The sequence below is a fragment of the Vigna unguiculata genome, chromosome 1 (assembly GCF_037176805.1).
Source record: "Vigna unguiculata cultivar grain cowpea cultivar isolate G323 ecotype 2 chromosome 1, ASM3717680v1, whole genome shotgun sequence".
In the NCBI taxonomy this organism is placed as follows: domain Eukaryota; kingdom Viridiplantae; phylum Streptophyta; class Magnoliopsida; order Fabales; family Fabaceae; genus Vigna; species Vigna unguiculata.
The window spans coordinates 12,335,487-12,357,815 of NC_140792.1; the positions used below are offsets into that span (position 1 = coordinate 12,335,487).

At 35.3% G+C, this 22,329-nt stretch overlaps 3 protein-coding genes across 3 annotated transcripts; 1 reads left to right on the top strand and 2 right to left on the bottom strand.

Annotated features, from left to right (window-relative positions):
* The first annotated feature begins 1,444 nt into the window (after positions 1 to 1,444).
* On the top strand, positions 1,445 to 10,336 carry EMB1507 (U5 small nuclear ribonucleoprotein helicase). Its single transcript, XM_028047893.2, has 5 exons — positions 1,445 to 1,602; positions 1,691 to 4,686; positions 5,328 to 5,717; positions 5,811 to 9,003; positions 10,041 to 10,336. Exons 2-4 carry the CDS (start codon positions 1,711 to 1,713, stop codon positions 8,997 to 8,999), a joined length of 6,555 nt encoding a protein of 2,184 aa, XP_027903694.1. The 5' UTR covers positions 1,445 to 1,602; positions 1,691 to 1,710; the 3' UTR covers positions 9,000 to 9,003; positions 10,041 to 10,336.
* Positions 10,337 to 11,046: 710 nt separating this feature from the next.
* Positions 11,047 to 12,934, bottom strand: PSBR (photosystem II subunit R). Its single transcript, XM_028047902.2, has 5 exons — positions 12,630 to 12,934; positions 12,486 to 12,544; positions 11,650 to 11,705; positions 11,487 to 11,539; positions 11,047 to 11,312 (listed from the first exon to the last, which is right to left on the bottom strand). The coding sequence occupies exons 1-5, from the start codon at positions 12,784 to 12,786 to the stop codon at positions 11,218 to 11,220; spliced, it is 420 nt and encodes a 139-aa protein (XP_027903703.1). The 5' UTR covers positions 12,787 to 12,934; the 3' UTR covers positions 11,047 to 11,217.
* Positions 12,935 to 14,140: 1,206 nt separating this feature from the next.
* LOC114162092 (FAD/NAD(P)-binding oxidoreductase family protein) lies at positions 14,141 to 19,338 on the bottom strand. Its single transcript, XM_028059365.2, has 9 exons — positions 19,109 to 19,338; positions 18,881 to 18,980; positions 18,251 to 18,431; positions 17,521 to 17,593; positions 17,250 to 17,429; positions 16,983 to 17,080; positions 16,523 to 16,611; positions 16,270 to 16,443; positions 14,141 to 14,421 (listed from the first exon to the last, which is right to left on the bottom strand). The coding sequence occupies exons 1-9, from the start codon at positions 19,149 to 19,151 to the stop codon at positions 14,250 to 14,252; spliced, it is 1,110 nt and encodes a 369-aa protein (XP_027915166.1). The 5' UTR covers positions 19,152 to 19,338; the 3' UTR covers positions 14,141 to 14,249.
* Between the last annotated feature and the right edge of the window lie 2,991 nt (positions 19,339 to 22,329).

Sequence of the window (22,329 nt, forward strand, 5' to 3'; positions counted from 1 at the left end):
TTTGACAACTTCAATTTTGAATGCAATATTCTTCTTCCTTCCTTGATCTTCTTCATCATTCAATCTACCTAGTTCATGCTTGTGCTCCCTCAATTTTCCAAAGAGAGCCGCCATGGTCATTGTTGAAAGATTTTGTGACTCTGTGATGGTCGTTACCTTTGGCTACCAAGTCCTATTCAAAGATTTAATAATTTTTATGTTAAGTTCATCAGTATCAAAGGTTTTACCTAGCCCACTCAGATGGTTGACGATGTGTGTGAACCGCTTCTGCACATCGTAGATGGTTTCTCCTTGCTGCATGCGAAACATTTGATATTCTTGAATCAAAGAGTTCTTTCTAGCCTGTTTGACATCATCAGTTCCTTCGTGAGTCACTCGAAGGATTTCCACATCTCGCATGCACTGGTGCAAACAAATATTCTGTAGAACTCATCAAGAGTTAGAGCAGATAATATGATGTTTCTGGCTTTAACATCATATTGAGCTCGCCTATTTTCATCAACAGTCCATTGTGCAAAAGACTTTGGTTCCTGCACTTCATTAATAATGTTAACAGGAACAAATGGTCCATTCAAAATAGTATTCCAAATACTCCTATCAATTGATTCCAAAAATATTTGCATTCTAACTTTCTAAAATGGGTAATTTTCACCAGTAAAAAGTGGAGGTCTATTGATAGACACACTTGCACCTTTAGCAAAAGTTTGGTTTAACCCTACCATTTTCAAAAAATTTGAATAACTATCAAAGCAAACTCTGGTACCAATTGTTGGTATCACGCAACGAAATGACTAGATAGTGGTCAAAAGCCAAGAGGAGGGTGAATTGGATTTTTATAAAACTTAACAGATTTAAAAATTTTCTCAAAATTTTAATGATTAACTTAAAGTCACAGTTACTTTAAATGCAAATGCAGATAAATAAAGAGTTTAGGGAAGAAGATAAACACTGATATTTATACTGGTTCAAATCAAAAGACCTTACGTCCAAATAAGCCTATTACAATAAGAATTTTAAATATACAATGTATTGTCTTCAATATCTTCAAGTATTTTCTTCAATCTTTATCATCATTAAAATTTTTTTAATCAATCTTTTTTTTTTGTCAACAATGTTAATACTTTAATCTTTAACTACTATTTTTATAATAATAATTTGAGAACATTAAATGAATATTTTAATTTTAATATTATAAAAAATAAATTGAGTTAATTCACTTATAAAACAAAATATTATTTTTAAGTGAGCCAACTTATATGAACCATGCTGACCCACTTCAACATTCCTAGATGGAAGGTGAATTCTGTCGGGGTGCAGGAAGCTTTAGCCTAAACATATTCATGATAGTGGGCTGAGAGGCCGAATCAAGCCTGTCCAAACGGATGGGCCAGACCCATTAACACCACCGCCTTAATTTTTCATAGAACATTGTCCGTGTTTCCCACAAAAACCCTTGATCTATTTTTCTCCCTCTCTTCTTAGTAGATACACGTTAACGGCTTCTCATTTATCAGAATGACGTTCTGAAAACCACGTTTCACCGTTCACAACACTACCACCATTACCAGTGGCAACGGCGTTCTCTCGCAGCTTCAAATTAGTGTACCCTTTCACTCTTGAAAGATTTTCAAATCTCTTTTCTTCTTCAATTGCTTCTTAGGGTTTCACGCTTTCGCATTTGCTCCCGCAGGTTTTTCTAGGGTTTCGAAAATGGCGCACCTAGGTGGAGGTGCGGAAGCGCACGCGCGGTTCAAGCAGTACGAGTACCGTGCCAACTCCAGCCTGGTTCTCACCACCGACTCTAGGCCGCGCGACACGCATGAGCCCACCGGTGAGCCCGAGTCTCTCTGGGGGAAGATTGATCCCAAGAGCTTCGGCGACCGCGCCTACCGGGGCCGACCGGCGGAGCTCGACGAGAAGCTTGAAAAGGCGAAGAACAAGAAGAAGAAGAAGGACCGTGATGCCGCCGCCGATGCCGCCGTCTCCGTCCCCTCAAAGCGGCGCCGTGTTCAGCATGACAGTGTTCTCTCCGCCTCCGACGACGGCGTGTACCAGCCGAAGACGAAGGAGACGCGCGCAGCCTATGAGGCCATGCTAAGTGTCATCCAGCACCAGCTCGGCGGTCAGCCCCTCAGCATTGTCAGTGCTGCTGCAGATGAGATACTTGCTGTGCTTAAAAACGATACTCTTAAGAACACTGACAAGAAGAAAGATATAGAGAAGCTTTTGAATCCCATACCTAACCATGTTTTTGACCAGCTAGTTTCGATTGGGAAGTTGATTACTGACTTTCAAGAGGCTGCTGATGTTCCGAATGGGAATTCGGCTATGGATGGTGAGGAGGGGCTCGATGATGATGTTGGTGTTGCTGTTGAGTTTGAGGAGAATGAGGATGATGACGAGGAGAGTGATTTGGATATTGTGCAGGATGATGAGGAAGAGGAGGAGGATGGGGTGGAGCAGAATGGTTCTGGCGCTATGCAAATGGGGGGTGGGATTGATGACGAGGATATGGAAGATGGCAATGAAGGGATGAGTTTGAATGTGCAGGATATTGATGCGTATTGGCTTCAGAGGAAAATCTCTCTGGCTTTTGAGCAGCAGATTGATCCGCAGCAGTGCCAGAAGCTCGCGGAGGAGGTGCTCAAGATTCTGGCTGAGGGGGATGACAGGGAGGTGGAGAGCAAACTTTTGTTTCACCTCGAGTTTGATAAGTTCAGCCTCATTAAGTTTTTGCTTAGGAATAGGTTGAAGATTGTGTGGTGTACACGGTTGGCAAGGGCACAGGACCAGGAGGAGAGGGAGAGGATTGAGGAGGAGATGAAGGGAACTGAGTTGCAGCCCATTTTGGAGCAGTTGCACGCTACAAGGGCATCCGCAAAGGAGAGGCAGAAGAACTTGGAGAAGAGTATAAGGGAGGAGGCTAGGAGGTTGAAGGATGACACTGGTGGAGATGGGGATAAAGAGAGGGACAGGGGCAGGAGAGGGCTTGCTGATAGAGATGGAGAGAGTGGATGGTTGAAGGGACAGCGGCAGATGCTTGATCTTGATAACATTGCTTTTGCTCAAGGTGGTTTTTTCATGGCTAAGAAGAAGTGTGACCTGCCTGATGGGTCTTACAGGCATCTCAGTAAGGGATATGAAGAGATACACGTGCCTGCCTTGAAAGCTAAAGCGCTTGATCCAAATGAGAAGCTTGTGAAAATATCATCTATGCCTGATTGGGCACAACCGGCTTTTAAAGGGATGACACAGTTGAATAGAGTGCAGAGCAAAGTATATGAGACTGCGCTTTTTAAGCCCGATAATCTTCTGCTCTGTGCCCCAACTGGAGCTGGAAAAACTAATGTTGCAGTTCTCACTATACTTCAACAAATTGCACGGCATAGGAATCCTGAGGATGGCTCTATTGATCATAGTGCCTATAAAATTGTTTATGTTGCACCTATGAAAGCTCTTGTGGCTGAGGTAGTTGGGAATTTGTCCAATAGATTGCAGGAATATGATGTTAAAGTCAGGGAGCTCAGTGGAGACCAGTCACTAACCCGGCAACAGATAGAAGAGACTCAGATTATAGTGACAACCCCTGAAAAGTGGGATATTATCACCCGAAAGTCGGGAGACCGAACTTATACACAGCTTGTAAAACTTCTGATTATTGATGAGATTCATCTACTTCATGACAACAGAGGACCTGTTCTTGAAAGTATCGTTGCTAGAACAGTAAGGCAAATTGAAACCACAAAGGACTATATTCGTTTGGTGGGACTGTCTGCTACGCTCCCTAATTATGAAGATGTTGCACTGTTCTTGCGTGTTGATCTGAAGAAGGGTTTGTTTTATTTTGATAATAGTTACAGACCTGTTCCACTTTCGCAACAGTATGTTGGAATCACAGTGAAAAAGCCACTTCAGAGGTTCCAGTTGATGAATGATATCTGTTATGAGAAAGTTATGGCTGTGGCTGGGAAACATCAGGTGCTTATATTTGTACACTCTAGGAAAGAAACTGCCAAAACTGCTAGAGCCATCAGAGATGCTGCGCTGGCAAAGGACACTCTTGGTAGGTTCCTTAAAGAAGATAGTGCAAGCCGTGAGATTCTTCAAACTCATACTGATCTTGTGAAGAGCAATGATCTTAAAGATCTTCTGCCATATGGTTTTGCTATTCATCATGCTGGTATGACCAGGACAGATCGCCAGCTTGTTGAAGATCTTTTTGCCGATGGACATGTTCAAGTGTTGGTATCAACTGCGACCCTTGCGTGGGGTGTTAATCTACCGGCCCATACAGTGATTATTAAAGGAACACAGATTTATAATCCCGAAAAGGGGGCCTGGACTGAATTAAGTCCTCTTGATGTGATGCAGATGCTGGGTCGTGCTGGAAGGCCGCAGTATGATTCATACGGTGAGGGAATAATTGTTACTGGTCATAGTGAGTTGCAGTATTACCTCTCTCTTATGAACCAACAACTTCCTATTGAAAGTCAGTTTGTGTCCAAGCTGGCTGATCAGCTGAATGCAGAGATTGTTCTTGGTACTGTACAAAATGCTAGGGAAGCTTGTAATTGGATTGGATATACTTACTTGTATGTACGCATGCTGAGGAATCCTTCATTGTATGGTATAGCACCCGACGTCCTAACAAGGGATATAACATTGGAAGAGAGAAGGGCTGATTTGGTACGCAACTCAACACTCTAATATCTCATCTTACTATAGAATACAATTATCTGAGCTTAGGTTGATGTGATTGTAGTTATTTGCTTTATTATTAGGTGTATTTCTTTCCTGCTTTTTAGCGATCTTTATCTGTTGTGCTTCAGTTATGTTTGTGCTTATCATTGTCAATATTACTGTAGATTAGCATGACAAGGGAACCAAATCGACATTGGTTGTGAAAAATATTCATTCTAGTTAGCAATAGGTTCTTGGCCTCATAAATAGTTTTGCATTTCTTACTTCAAATCTTTTTCTGAATGAAAATATGATATTGTTAGGAACAAAGAATTTAAATAAGAAAGAAGAAAATGGTTTTTATTGAATAGGATGAAAAGAACAATGAATATGAGATTAAACTCTAGCCGAGTTTTCCCTTCATAAAGAGCCATTGCTCAATTTACAACGACAACAAATATTAGTCTGTCCTATTCTTCTACCTCTTGCCAACGAACTAACTCATTATCTAGCTATCTTAACTAAGTCCTTCTCTTTATACCCTAACAGATATTCATTGTTGAAGTTTTATGTTGTATATTGCCTGTTCATAATGTTGTATTTTTTTGGTGGATATTGATTAATCTATTTTTGTTGAAATCTTGCAGATCCATACTGCTGCAACCATCTTGGATAGAAATAATTTGGTGAAGTATGATAGGAAGAGTGGATATTTTCAGGTCACTGATCTAGGCCGTATTGCTAGCTACTACTACATAACACATGGAACCATATCGACATATAACGAGCATTTGAAGCCTACAATGGGGGACATAGAGCTTTGCCGATTGTTCTCATTAAGCGAAGAATTTAAGTATGTAACAGTAAGGCAGGATGAGAAGATGGAGCTAGCAAAACTTTTGGACCGTGTACCCATTCCCATCAAGGAAAGTCTGGAAGAGCCAAGTGCTAAGATCAATGTTTTACTGCAAGCATACATTTCACAATTAAAGCTTGAAGGACTCTCACTGACATCTGATATGGTCTTTATAACTCAGGTTAGACCTCGTTCATTCCCTTGATTGATTAATTTTGGAAATGTCTGTTTTTTGACTTGCTGATTCTTGTTTACCCCCACCTTTTCTTTTCAGAGTGCTGGACGCCTTTTACGGGCACTCTTTGAGATTGTTTTGAAGCGTGGCTGGGCACAATTGGCTGAGAAGGCTTTGAACTTGTGCAAAATGGTGACCAAGAGGATGTGGAGTGTCCAAACTCCTCTTCGTCAATTCAATGGAATTCCAAGTGATTTACTAACGAAATTGGAGAAGAAAGATCTGGCTTGGGAAAGGTATTACGATTTATCATCACAAGAGATAGGTGAACTCATTCGAGCACCGAAGATGGGAAGGACACTTCATAAATTTATCCATCAGTTTCCTAAACTGAACCTTGCAGCACATGTGCAGCCAATTACTAGGACAGTTTTGAGAGTTGAGCTGACGATAACTCCGGATTTTGCATGGGATGACAGAATTCATGGATATGTTGAACCATTCTGGGTGATTGTGGAGGATAACGATGGAGAATACATTCTTCACCATGAATATTTTATGCTGAAAAAGCAGTATATTGATGAGGACCACACACTGAATTTCACAGTGCCAATTTATGAGCCTCTTCCCCCTCAATACTTCATCCATGTGGTTTCAGATAAATGGCTTGGGTCCCAAACTGTTTTACCTGTTTCTTTCAGACACCTGATCTTGCCTGAAAAGTATCCTCCACCAACTGAGCTATTGGATCTGCAACCACTTCCTGTGACTGCACTGCGAAATCCATCATATGAAGCTTTATATCAGGATTTTAAGCATTTTAATCCTGTTCAGACACAAGTTTTCACAGTTCTATACAATTCTGATGACAATGTCCTAGTTGCTGCTCCAACTGGGAGTGGTAAGACTATATGTGCAGAATTTGCTATTTTGAGGAATCATCAGAAAGGTCCTGATAGTGTCATGCGTGTTGTTTATGTTGCACCCATTGAAGCTCTTGCCAAGGAGAGGTACCGTGATTGGGAGAGGAAATTTGGGGGAGGTCTAAAACTAAGGGTGGTTGAGTTGACTGGAGAAACTGCAACTGACTTGAAACTGCTTGAGAAAGGTCAGATTATTATTAGTACTCCTGAGAAATGGGATGCATTGTCCCGCCGCTGGAAACAGAGGAAACATGTTCAACAAGTTAGTCTTTTCATCATTGATGAGCTCCACTTGATTGGAGGTCAAGGAGGTCCCATATTAGAGGTTGTTGTTTCCAGGATGCGATATATTGCTAGTCAGGTAGAAAACAAGATTCGCATTGTGGCTTTGTCCACCTCACTTGCAAATGCCAAAGATCTTGGAGAATGGATTGGAGCTACCTCCCATGGTCTTTTCAATTTTCCCCCGGGTGTTCGTCCAGTGCCTTTGGAAATTCACATTCAAGGTGTAGATATTGCTAATTTTGAGGCAAGGATGCAGGCAATGACCAAGCCAACTTACACTGCTATTGTTCAACATGCAAAGAATAGGAAACCTGCACTCGTATTTGTACCTACTAGGAAGCATGTTCGGTTGACTGCTGTGGATCTGATTACATACTCAGGTGCAGACAGTGGAGAGAAGCCATTTTTGTTGCGGTCCCCAGAAGAGCTCGAACCTTTCCTTGACAAGATTAGTGATGAAATGTTGAAAGTTACTTTGCGTGAAGGAGTAGGATACCTGCATGAGGGCTTGAACAGTCTTGATCATGACATTGTGACACAGCTATTTGATGCAGGCTGGATTCAAGTTTGTGTTTTAAATAGTTCCATGTGTTGGGGGGTGACATTGTCAGCTCATTTGGTTGTTGTGATGGGCACACAGTACTATGATGGGCGGGAGAATGCACAGACAGATTACCCTGTTACTGATCTCCTGCAGATGATGGGTCATGCCAGCCGTCCTCTGGTAGACAATTCTGGAAAATGTGTCATCTTGTGCCATGCTCCTCGTAAGGAGTACTACAAGAAGTTTTTATATGAAGCATTCCCTGTGGAAAGCCATCTTCATCACTTCTTGCATGATAACTTGAATGCTGAAATTGTTGCTGGAATTATTGAGAACAAGCAAGATGCTGTAGATTACCTTACATGGACATTCATGTACAGGCGGCTCACACAGAATCCCAACTATTACAATTTACAAGGAGTTAGTCACAGACATCTTTCTGATCACCTCTCAGAGATGGTGGAAAATACATTGAGTGATTTAGAAGCGAGCAAGTGCATTACTATTGAGGAGGATATGGACCTTTCTCCTCTCAATCTTGGAATGATAGCATCTTATTATTACATCAGTTACACAACAATTGAAAGGTTTTCATCATCTGTGACTTCAAAAACAAAAATGAAGGGTCTGTTGGAGATTTTGTCTTCAGCTTCAGAGTATGCTCAGCTTCCAATACGACCTGGAGAGGAAGAGGTTGTTCGCAAGTTGATTAATCACCAGAGGTTTTCCTTTGAAAACCCTAAGGTTACAGATCCGCATGTAAAAGCTAATGCCTTGCTACAGGCCCATTTCTCTAGGCAATTTGTTGGTGGGAACCTTGCATTGGACCAGAAGGAGGTGCTTCTTTCTGCAAATAGACTGCTTCAGGCAATGGTAGACGTGATATCAAGCAATGGTTGGCTGAGTCTGGCTCTTCTTACGATGGAGGTCAGTCAAATGGTGACACAGGGAATGTGGGAACGTGATTCCATGCTACTACAGCTTCCTCATTTCACAAAGGATCTGGCTAAAAAATGCCAGGAGAACCCAGGGAAGAGTATCGAAACTGTGTTTGATTTATTAGAGATGGAGGATGATGAGAGGCGTGAATTATTGGGCATGTCAGATTCACAGTTGTTGGATATTGCCCGATTTTGCAACCGGTTCCCTAATATTGATTTGTCATATGAGGTGCTGGACAGTGACAATGTTCGAGCTGGGGAGGATGTCACTTTACTGGTCACTCTTGAGCGGGATCTTGAGGGAAAGACAGAAATAGGACCCGTTGATGCTCCCAGGTATCCAAAAGCCAAGGAGGAAGGATGGTGGCTTGTTGTTGGTGATACCAAAACCAATCTGTTGCTTGCCATTAAACGGGTTTCCCTGCAGAGGAAGTTAAAAGCCAAACTGGAGTTTGCAGCTCCTGCTGATACTGGAAGGAAATCCTATGCGCTATATTTCATGTGTGATTCATACCTTGGTTGTGATCAGGAGTATGGTTTCACTGTTGATGTTAAGGAAGCTGATGGTGATGATGAAGATAGCGGCAGAGAATGAAAAGGTAGCTTTCTGGACCCCTCAAACATGATTACTATGGACATTAATTAGCTTGTTTTATTTAATATGCATGTCAAAAAGATCTAATAAGATGTCAAGAGTTAGCCTACATTACCTCTTATATACATAATGCTTGAATGATTGTTTGATTACGATAGAATCCCCTGTCAGTAAATTTGAGACATTTTCATTCGTAGTTAGCCTACATTATTGACAGAACATTATCTCGTACTCGGTGGCAATGATACTCTAGAGCTCCCTTGATGTTCTTCTCTTTAATGACTCGGAATTAGACCTTGTGCGTTTTGGTTCTTATAATTTTTAATTATTTGAGACAATAATAAAATGCAAGGCAAGCTAATCTTTCACTCTGTTATAGTTGATTATAGCAATGAACCAAATGAAATAGTATTACAGATCGTCAGAGTTTTGTAAACGTTAAAATTACAGACATTATTATATAGAATTAATAACGAAATATCGATTATATATTGAAATTGTGGGAGTAGAAAGTTTCATTGATATATCTTTTCAAAGTGGATTGTTTGTCGGTGATGGGAAGATGAAGTTGAATCCTAAAAATTATTTGTTAGTTATTAGTTTTTAAAGTATATTTGGTAAATGTACATGTACTAAAGAGTACTAACACTACTCAATTTATAAAGCATAATCGACTTTTACGTGCAATTAAGTTTATTTAATGCTCTTGTTTTCTTACAATAAAGATTTTTTTTTTCTAAATTACCTTCAAAATTATATTTATTAGTATGATGTTCAGGAACAAAGATAAAGTCATTTTAAATTACGAAATTAAAGCTAAAGATGATTTTTTTTTCTTGTATTTGCGTCCAGAAAGATTATAATATAAATATATAAATATGTCAATCCTAGTCGTTGAAAGGGATCAACTGTTTTTCTTGAACTATTTTTTGGGATTGGATCACTCTGCATTTATACAAAAAAAGTTACATTTCCCTGCCTGCCAGTTTGTGTTTTTGATGTGTCTCTGTTTGAATTCTTTTTATTTGGTGTCTTTTACAGTTTCGTGAGGCGACAAATGGAGGGACAATCATTGCTGAAGATCGTGCCTTGTATTGTATGTACGATTTCTTGTTGATTAGTTGTAATTGCATGCTTACAATTGTGCATCGTAGCAGGCAAAGGAGATATTTGCAGTAGTAGGAAGTGAAGTAACATTAGGAAGTACACTGTAGCTTGCTTATTGAAACACCGTAGTTTGGTGGCTCCATAGTTGCAGCATCATTGAAACACTCTTGTAAGATTTTGCACTAATTATGTCACAGAAAGAAGAAACAGCAGAGATATTGGAGAACTAATTATGTCTTGATGCATGTTTTGCAGCACCTTGTATAGATGTTTTTGTTGGGCTGTTTTCCGAGTTCATTATTCCCATCACATAAATTTCATTTTGAACTCTTGGGTTCACTTTAGTTGCTACTCACTCTTCTCAACCATTTGATTTTTGTTTTCAATAATCTGTATTAACACATCGAAACTTGTTCTACCTATCTCTTGTTGAGGGAATTTCTTTGAGATCTTTCTCGGTTCCTTGTTGGAGTGAGTCATTACTTCAAATTAACCATAAATCAATTTTTTGAAGGCATTGCATTGTAATAAATAGTAACAACAATCATTTTATTAGAGTAATTTAACTTGTCAGAAGTTTTTTTTTTTTATTTCTATTTCTCTGAATTGATTTTAAATTCAAACGCAGGCTTTTTCTTTTAATTTCATTTCACTCGATTTCAAGCGAAGGTTGAGATTGCATAAGGCATTAACATCAGTGTTGGATTACAAATGAAGTACAATATTAGCCATTGAACGATCCTTTCATTTTCATCGTGAAAAACAAAACCAAGTGAACGTGATTTCCCCAAACATAAACTTTAAAAAACAGGTCATATGATCATAGTTAAGCAATCGTTTAAGTTGTTTTGTAATGAAAAAAAGAAGCATAACAGTAAGATAAATGTTAAAAAAACATTTACTGGTTTCCTTTGTAAAGAAAGTGGTATGACAAATGGAATTACATGGAACGAAGATGCATGCATGATTATAGTAAGGAAAATATTTTTGACATCCAGGCATTTATAGAACAGAAGCAACAGCAGATATCCACAAAGTAGTTGATGAAGAATTCTAGAATTTTAAATAGTTACATGAACTAAGTTGTAACATAAACATGGATCTGCAAAGTCTATTGTGCCAAAGCACTTGTGTTGTAGACAAGAAGTACACCACCAGCTAGCAGACCAAGTAGGGTTACAGCCCAGATAGCCAAACCAGTCGTACCTGCCATGTGGAAACACAGATGAATAAGAAACCACAAGGATTCTCTAAATTTATAATATATATATTGCTTTAGAGGAATATATTCCAATGGACAATGAGTTAAAATAATTTGATATGTAGATTATAATATATATTTCATGCTGATTTTTCTTGGATGAAATTAAGGGTTCTTACCTCCAGTGTAGACATCACCGGTTGGAGACCAGTCCTTGGTGTCATAGATAGGACTGCATAATAAATAAATCAGGCAAATGCAATTTGAATAAGAAATTTAAATGCACAAATTATTTGTATTTTCAATATCTAAACTTTAAATAATATAGATCTTCTTATTTACCTGTATCCATCAACATTAGCACCGTATTTGTCAACAAATTGGTACACACCCTTTCCCTGAATTCATGTTTGACAGTCAGATGAATAATCCACTAAACACTACCAACAATCTCAAAACAATGAATCAACTTTAGATTCCTTTATCAGAGACACCCAAACTCTAGAGTTATTTAATAAATTAACAATTTCAAAATCTTAAACAAGAGGTAAACAATTTCAGTCATTGATTAAGAAAATCAATAACCAATGTCATACACACATACATGAAAGTATTGAAGTGTCAGTTTTTTTTCTTATCAAGCAGATAACATACACAACAAATCATGATACACTTATCAATTAATTTCTTATCAGTCATTATCACATACATGCATGTTAAGAATTTAAGAAATGGATTTTAAGTCTGACTTAATTCCAAAAAAACCAGTTTATAAGGTTGATCGCAGATGAAACAATAAATTCAAAAATTAACAAATTTCGTTAAAGATAAAGTCTAAGTCGCTGTGATACCATATCATATCACATAACAAAGAACAAACACGCAGCAAACAAAGCAAAAAAACTGATATTGATGAAAAAGGTCTGTTACAGAGAGAAGCCAAGGCAGAGGATTACAAACAGAACAAACAGAAGGTAATAGAACAAACCAGAAAGACTAACTAAGGTTAAATAAACTTTAACCAGGGTCCAGAAATAGTCATACACAAAGCAAATCATGCAGAAACTTGAGTTTGAGTTAATTTTGTTTTGAAAACAAGTGAGATTACTGATGAGTTAATTATGCTCTAAGATCCAATCCAAGATGGGAAATTAAAAGAGAAGCACAAGGGCACAAACCTTTCCTTTCCTGCCAGATGCATCAAGTCCATCCCTCAAGTCCATGCCACCATTAATTCCTGAAAAAACATTCACAGAAAAATCATTATCAATGTTTTGAATGAGTATTTCAATGTTTTGAAAAGGGCATGTGTGAAATCAAACCATAGGGCTTGTCAGTCTTGATCTTCTTGCCACCACTGGCCACAACTCTGAAGGAAGAGGAGTTCCTTGAAAGGGAGGGAAGTCCTCTGACAGAAGACTTCTCAACAATGAAAGGGGCAGGTTTAAGGGCCACAGATGCCATCACTGAAGAGGCCATTTTTCAGCTCAGACTAAGTGTTGCTGCTTCTGCAAATGATGCTTCTTCTTTGCTATGGGAAACAAAACAAGTGCCACTCATAGTAATAACAACAATAGTGTGGCCAAGGATTTGAGATTGCTTTTCTCACACGTGGCATTGCATTTGTGGTACACTCAGGGATATGATAATGTAAACATTATCTGAATAACATTAATTTTTCACCTGTTGTTCATCAACATAAATATGCAAACAAAAATCTTCATGAAAGAAAAGTGGATATTCCCAGAGGAAAAAAATCATTTCTTTTTTTCTGGTGGAAAAAAAACAGAGATTTTGCAACATGTGTTTGTGTGTGTTTTTTAAGGTCAAAATTACTGCAGAATTGCACTTAACAAATATTCACTCAACAACGACGAAAAAGTTATTATGGTTTCGTTTTGCCTTAGCTTCCGTTGACACAAGATTTATTCAGTATAAGTTAAATTATTGAGGATTTGTAAATTTATTTGTGAAACAAATTTTCGAAAATTACTTTTCATCTTCGTTTATTGTTTTATATTGATATAACTCATAAAAATAAAATACATGTTGGACAACTAGATAAAGAAAAGCAAATAAATAATTAATATGCTGAATAATGAATTAATTTTTTTAAGTCATTATTACTGGATGAACTATTTTTAGCCGATAAAGTGTAATTAAAATTTTTTTCTCAACCGGGACTCTTCTACGTGACCTAATAATTAATTCAGTATTATAAGTTTATAAATACTTATTTCGAATTAGTTCCTTCGTTAATAATTATCAATGAAAGAAAAAGAAAAAATAAAAAACAAATGAAAAAACTTCTAATTAAATTAGAGTTATTACACATTAATTCTTATTTTGTAATTTATATATAAATTAAGTTTAACTTACAAGAATTTATTTTATTTCTTTTCTTATTTCATTTTATGAAAAATTTGTTGGAGGAAACATGTCCTCCTTATTCCAATCTACCATGACAATCGTGATTATAACCAACAAACAAATCACTATTAATTTGAAGAGTAGTTTTTCTCTAAATCCCCATCTGTGTCTTCAAAAAATGTATTATTACTTCTTAGTATCCAAATTTACTTAGTAAGTTGATTCATTCAATATACAATCATTACCTTGATTTCTTGCCTTGTCATAGTGCTGTCTTAAATGTGTTTTATTTAACTAAAAAGATGTAACGTACTCACAAATATAGTTGATCTTGCCATCATCTAGTTAGTGCACATGACAGATGCTTTACCTTATTATGCTTACAATACAATGATGTCTTAAAACAATTTTTTAACATGAATTTCCCAGAAAAAGCCAATCCCAAAGGACTTAAGATAGCAAATTTGGATTTTCTAATGGAATTTTTCGTATTATCATCAGGGTATTTTTGTAGAAAATAATACAAAAAAATTCAGAAGAGAATCTGGACTCGATGATAACAAAGGCTCCAACTATAAAGAGCTGACACTATCTCTAAGCTTTAATGCAGCTGCCAAACCACTATCTATGGCACCTTCAACATTAGGACTGACACAGAAGTCTCCACAGATGGCTAGTTTCTTGTTTCTATCCCAAAGACATTTTTCCTCTGGGGCAATACTAGCAGCTGGAAATGCACTCCCCCTGTAAAACCAATCAACTTTGCAACATAAAAACAAAACCTTTCTCATCATAATCAGAATGGAAATAGTTGCATACAGCATTATTTTTATGATTGAAATTCTATGCAGTTTCTAATGATAAAGCAGATAAATAGGAAACTAAAATATAATGACGTTGTTTTAAACATCATTGAAGTGCATGTGAGTTGTTGTAAACTCTTTTGATACCTTTGTGTTCAAATCATATAAATACAAACTAAATCAGTACAGTGGTCTTTGACAAGCTAGCATTCTTCTATTAATCGACACTAGTTATTATATACTTGTCATCATGTAAAGCCGTGATCTAAAATAGTTTGCAGGTTTTCACAAAACCTAGATTCACCTTAGTAGTTATGAGGAAATTCCTAATTCTTTGACGACTAAAAAAGTTCATTTTGCAGAAAAATTGAAATTAGCTTTTAAATGGACTAATATGCTTGATGGGTATGGGTAGAGAGATCTATTACCGAAGAGAATAATGAACGAGTTCAACTTACAAGGAAACCCGACAGGAATATGAAAAAAAAAAAAGTTAATATTAAATCCTTCAAAGTAAGGATTTCTAAAAAGCACTAATGAGTTTTAAAGGCCTTTTTGGAATGTATATGAAGTTCAAAGTATAAGGTGATGCAATTTTGCATATGTGTGTGATGTAATTTTATCTTAAGGTAGTGATGTATTGCATGAGCTTATTTGGACCTAAAATAAATGCAAGGATATTTGATAGGTTAAAACTTTGTTAAGAAGAAAAAGGTTTTCCAAGACAAAATTCATAAATTATGAACCATAGGTAAAAGCAACCGAGTTTCTGAAATGTGAAAAAGATTAATGAATAAGAAGTGCAAATGGAGCTGAATAACCATCTAATGACAACGTATAGTAAAGCTCTATAACTCAAGATAGTTCTTTCAATCTTAGTGTTTGATAAAACACAAGTGAGAAAAAGTTAGAAGAGAATACTTTATTGAAAGTATGAGATCGAGAATTTTCATCTTTACAAAAGAGACATCGAATATATAGAAATATTAAACTCATACAAAAACAAGAAACATAATCAACATAAAAACTTAAAAATATAAAATCATAAACGTAATAAGCAACAAAAGATATTAACCATATCTCAAAAGATATTAACCATATCTTTATCATCCCCTCAAGCTAGACGTATGGATGGAAAAGACCAAGCTTAGAAATAGCAACTTGGAAAGGTGAAGGCCGAGAACTTGAGAAGACCCATAACCTTGACAAAGTCGGCAGGTGAGAAAGTTGGCACCTTGAGAATTTTTCTCTTTTTCATTGCTGATAACTGTTATCAACAATAATTTGTTTTTCATAGCTGATAAATGTTATCAACAATAATTTTTTTTGTCATTGCTGATAATTGTTATCAACAATAAAGATATACAAGAACAAGTGCATTATTCTCTCCAAGATGAAGAAATAAAGGGTGAAAAGAAGCAAAGCTCGCCATGAGTGAAATGGCAAAGAGAAGATAATGGCAGAAGGTGTTTTTCATCTGATATCATATTAGTGTTTGATAAAACACAAGTGAGAGAAAGTTAGAAAAGAAATACTTTATTGAAAGTATGAGAATGAGAATTTTCATCTTTAGAAAAAGAGAGGTATCGAATATATAGAAATATTCAACTCATAGTAAAATAGAAAACAAAAGCAACATAAAAATATAAAATCATAAAGGTAATAAGCGACAGAAGATATTAACCAAATCTTAGAAGATATTAACCATATCTCTATCATTCAAGGCACTAACTCCATGGCATGATAAATAGCAGTGAGCTTCTATACACATTAATTCTTAGTTACTTACCATCTATGAGCTTTCTTGAAAAATGGTTGAGATATGACAAGCCCTGTGCTTTGAAATTCTTGCAAAAGCTGTTCAGCCACTTTGTTGAGTGTAATGTCTGAGGGCTTCTTAAGTCCAGTTTGAGCAATTATATCCTCAGCGTATTCTGGTGTAGAATGAAGAACCCATCTTTCACTGTAGAGATATCAGTTACCACCTTATTAACAATTGAAACTTAGATATAAAGTATATTTATAACACAAATGCAACATACCTTGCAGTAGAACGACCAGGCTTGCTGCTATCGCAATAAGCCCGACTTAAAACTTTAGAATTTTCAAAAGAAAAGGCTTTGACTGGAATCTGAATCATAAGATGAATTTTGTGGACTAAGATCCTCAATTATATGTCAGAAAAATGGTACTGAACATAAGATTAGAATACTCATTAAAACCTTAATCCAACTAGGTTGTTTTTCATGATAGCTAGTCTGTTTTATGCTTTTGAATCTTTTGGTCATAAAAAATTAACTTGCTTAAGTCATTTTTCAGTTGTTTTATATTGTAGATATCAAACTACATAACTTTTTCACAAGAAGAAGACATCAAGTCACTAAAAACTGAAAAGGAAATCAAGAACCATCATGCCAAAACAAAATGAGCCATATGCAATTCATATATTTGTAAGGTTATTGAATTCAATAAGAGCTTGGGATTTGTTTGGCTATATCATACTGTAGATAGAGGCTCTGCAAATGCCAGCATAACAATGAAACATGGCTTAACAGGAAGGTTGAGCAGCTTTTCTGACAACTCTGGCACTAAATTTGTATCTGCATCGCTCACATGAGTGTAGACATAGTCAATAATACATAATCCATACTTTCTAAAATAAAGACATATTGCAGAGTCCAACATTGTCTCCACAAAAAGATAAAATAGATGTGAAATAACATTGGAAAAATAAAGAGAAACAGGAAAAGAAAACCATCATACACATACCAAGTAGTGGCAACCGTCCTGTTACTTGTGTAATCCTGGGAGAAACTATGTTCTTGTCTGATGCAACAAGCCCCTTAAACTGACCAAGATTTTGCCCATCCACTCCTGTCAGTGACCACTCTTTCTCATCATGCAACCATTCAATTCTTCCAATACCCACACCAAACTTGCTTTCCACACCTAACCATGACAAAACTAATGAATAAACTTTCTACTATCTTCATGGTCAACTCTGAACAATAATACTAAATAATGAAGAGAAATTTGATACCATTCTCACTTCCCAATGATTTGCAGATAGCATTCATGCCTGGAACACCTACATATCTCTTGCTTAATCCTTCCTAATAAATATTCCAGTCACAGAAACCACTATTCAAGAAAAAGTTATCTCAGATACACAAGGTTTTGTCCAAGTGGTCTACATAATTTGGATTAGTACATAACATTTTGAATGGAAGTAAAATGTGAGGAATTTTCCAGAAAATAAGTTTTCTAACATCTAAATTCTCATGTGCTACTATGATATATACCTTCATATTTTCACCATATAGTAGTATTAACATTTATAAGGCGCTGCTAAGATATACATTTTCATAATCAACACCAAACCTATGTCAAAAGTCTACATTTGCCATGAGAACATGAAACACAACTTTTGCATTTGCATACCAAACATAATTCTTTTTCAATAGAAATGGTAGATCCAATTTGGATAAACTTCTCAACAAACACTTGTAAAAAAACAAAATAGAATGAAATCAAAGATGTAACATGAAATAAAGTCCTTAAGAAGGTTAAAATCAACCTATACACCTCAACTTTGTTACAAGCTTTGTAGTGTAACTTTTCAATGTTCACCTATTAACTTAACAGAGCTCAAAATAATTTTTTCAGAAGTCTTAGATAGTAAGATTTTATGAACTTAACTTGACACCAATGACCAATACACAACTTATACTGCATAAAACAATTTGAGCATATGAATAATACTTGTGAACCTGTTCTATGTTGTTAAATTTATGGGTGTGAAAATCAAAGAAGCCAAATTTTTCTTTCCATTCAGCTACAAGACCCCTTGATTCCCACTCTTCAACCAGGCGTAACACTTCAGAGTTGCCAACCGAGAAAAATGGAGCACCATGGTCAAAATGCAGCTCCTTCCCATCTTCAGTTTTCTCCCTGGATTGCATGAAATTGACAAAATTTAGGACCCTCTTTCAAATTATCAGCAAACTAATGAAGGAAAATCCAGTATAATTAGTGAGAAAAAAACAATATTAACTGTGCTACAACTTAAAAGTAAACTAATTATCACTAAATATCAGTGTCACTTCTTTGACAGTCAGCAAATTATCTCAGAAAATAAAATAAAAAACCTCCATAAAACATATTAGATGCTTAAAACAAAACAACCTAAAACACTGAAAATTGAGATAAAGATTTCCCAGAGAGAGATCAAGCTACATGCTACCAATCTGAAGATGTGAAAAACATAAGCCGTGACAAACCTTCCTAATTCCACATATTCAGAGCAAAGAAATACATGTACCAATCAGAAACTTCAAATCTGTTTCTTTTTTGTCCCTTAAAAAATAAATACTTTTTTCAAGGAGATGAAATAAAAATACCTTCTTTGGGACATGCGTCCACCAGGGCCTCTAGCTGACTCAAAGAGAGTAACAGAAACCCCATTTCTGGCAAGAGTTGAAGCACACACGGCTCCTGAAACTGTCAATATTCCATTTTTATTATCACTATTTTATTATTCAAAATTAGTTCACTAAAAACCAAAATAATGAATGTAAATAAACAAATAAATACGAGTTGATTTCAGGTGAAGTGGGTGCAGTGCTTACTTCCACTTCCCAACACGGCAACCTTAAAGGATGTGCTACTCATCGTTTCGTTTCTTTGCTGCTAACAGATTCTGAATATGAAACATGGTAAAGAGAAAAGGAAAGGTTTAGGAAATAATTGAAACATTTGCCAATGGTCGTGGTGGTTGGACCAGTAAATGCATATGGATCTTTGGCAAAGAAAATCCTAGTTTTTTTTTTTCTTTTTTTTTGAAAAAATTTCACAAAGTTTATAACATCTCTTCTGTTTAAAAAAAAAATGACACAGAAAATGCTGAAAATGGTTATTCCATGCAATTATAGCTGAATTGACAAGAGTAACACTTACTTATACATACATATATATAACAGATGTTTAAACGATATTTTCTAAAGGAATATTTTGTAAGGATGTTTCTAATTCTTAATAGTTTTAAATTTGTATATTATTCTATTTATACATTAAATTATTTTAATTATTTTGCTTAAAATTTTTATATACTTCTTCGTAGGGATGTTAAAAAAATCTGTAATCGCGAATATTCGTGGATAAAATCCGCAACAGGTAGGAAATTGATATTGTAAATGGATATCGTGGCTAACGGGGACGAGTATTTTTAATACCCGCATATTAACGGGGCGGGTACGGGTACGGGTATCATAGTATCTGTACCCGTGGATACCATACCCGCTATACTCTAATTTAAATTAAAACAATTTAAAAAACATAATTAAAATATTAACATATTGATTTTGAATGAGTTATTTTCTTTTATCAATTAGTTTTTAGAAAAATGTCAATTTTTGGTAAACTGTTATTCAACACTATTTAAATGAGTTATTTAGACTTTGTTTAAAATTTTTGAATATTATGTATTGTATTTTATTTGAATTTACGATTAAAATATGTTGTTAATTATTTATTTTTATTTTTTTTAAATACCTGTATGTACCTGTGGATATTAAAAAATTATGCGGATACCCGCATAACGGATACCTGACGGATATGGATACCAGATATATATTTATCCAACGGATAAGGTATAAGGAACTATTACCCGTACCATATTATATCTGCCTCGTTGACATCCTTAGTTATTCATATTTAGGTTGTTTTTATCAATTACATACAATGTTCACAATATTTCTATAGAAATTTAGAATAAAATAAAAAGAACGTATTTTTGAATGAACATAAGATATAATATAAAAGTATTTGAATAACAATAATAAATTTTTATTATTGTCCATATTGTATTTGTTAAAAGATTAAAAATAATGATATTTATCTTTTGTAAGAAAAAAAAAATCTCTATGAAAAAGAATTAAATTATAAAAGAGAAAAAAATAAAAATAAAGCATATACTAAAAGAACAAAATAAAAATAGATATGAAGTAACTTGAAGCTATCATTTAGACAAAAGTTACTTGTAATAACAATAAAAAAAGTTCAAACAAAATCTCAAATTTCTCCTAATGAAGTATAGGACATAACACGAGTGTGGATTCAAAGAACTGTCTAACTTGGTAGCTAATTTGTCTCATTATCAATGAAAACTATAACAAAACTATCGAGGAAGGATTAGAACATGATTAACTAACCTAAAATGTCAAATGGAACTAATGCAAAATCCTAAATATGCATAATGAACAAATGCCTAAAATCTATAATAATGCAATGTATGAAATAAGGAAATACTTCAAATCACTACGTAAATGATGTAATGTGATGAATGAATATGTAAAACACTAAGGAACCATAAATAGAATAGAATGTGTTCTAACTTTCTCTAAAACGGCGCCTAAATGCAAAATCTAAACATGTTTGATAAAATTCCTTAATGAAAACCTAACTTCTACCATATGTTTGATGAAATGCATGTGAATAATAAAGATGTAAAATGAATGATCAACTCAAGCTAATTACTCCAATTCCTCAAAATCATTTGTTAAACCAAATCTGACAATAAAAACGCTAAGAATGGTTTTTGAAAATAAAATTAATTATGCAGATTTTCAGTCAATATGAGATGGTATGCATAAATGTATGATTCTAACGTCTAAATGCTTCATATAATGCTAATGAACTTCTAAATCGAAAACTATATAAAAAGAAACAATGCAAATAAAATCCCTAATTCAATCTAGAATTGAAAACCTAATGTCTATGAATGGGTTGAAATCCGGAAATTGAATGTACAATGTTGGAATTAAAAGTGCATATATGATTCAAATATCGAAACAAACATGTATGTATGTTTGGAACATGAAAGGAATGGCAGAAAAACGAAATCACATTGAAAATCAAAGGATGAACAGTAACGGGAAAATCAACTATGATACCTAACTATCAAGAAAATAAAGGATTTTGATTTCTAAACCTAAAACTAATGATTAAAACATGTTATAGATAAAAAAAACTTATTAGAAACAGTAAGAAATATTGAAAACAAAGATTAAAAATCAAAATTATAATGTGCGTTACACCATAGAAAATTGAGTTTTGTCGGGAAAATCAAGAACTTGATTCTTGATCAATAGTGTAAGACCCAAGAAAATTAAATATAAATAAATGTTTAATTTAACAGTAAATGGGGAATGGAGACACATTTAATAAAATTAATTGGGTCAATTATAATAATGAATAGTATTAGTTCAAGTGGTTGGAAGTACTTGGTTATCTAAGATGATTTGGGATCGAGTCCAATGTATGCCATTAGTATGAGAATTTAATTAATTAATTGTTTTGCAAGTATGCATGAAAGAGTGGTTTATGTATGGTAGAATCTTCTTAGTGTGTTGAATATGTTTTCTGTGATGTTCGTTTTGCAACATGGTAGATGTTGTAACTTGGGTTTTTATTCACGTAAGTGGGCATCGTTGGGTTTCAATGGGATAACATATCTCTCATTTTTGAATTCCCTTGTGAAAATCCATGGCATGCATTAGGGGGTTGCTACTGTTACGATGCAACCATGCTTGTGTTGCTGTAGCATTTCACCTTATTTTAATTTAGTCTTGTACCTTTTGGATGGAGCTGTCATGTTTTATGGCATTTTGGGGTGTAAGACTTCATGTGGTTTCTACCATTGCATCAAGTTGGTTTTCACATGAAAAACTCATGTAAGATTTTTCTCGTGGGACGCTTTATGGTTCACGTAAAGGAGGTATCAAGAGTTGAGTCGAGGAGAAGTGTTTTGTTTTGGTTTCTCTTTCTGCTCCTATTTTACATTGCAGTGCAA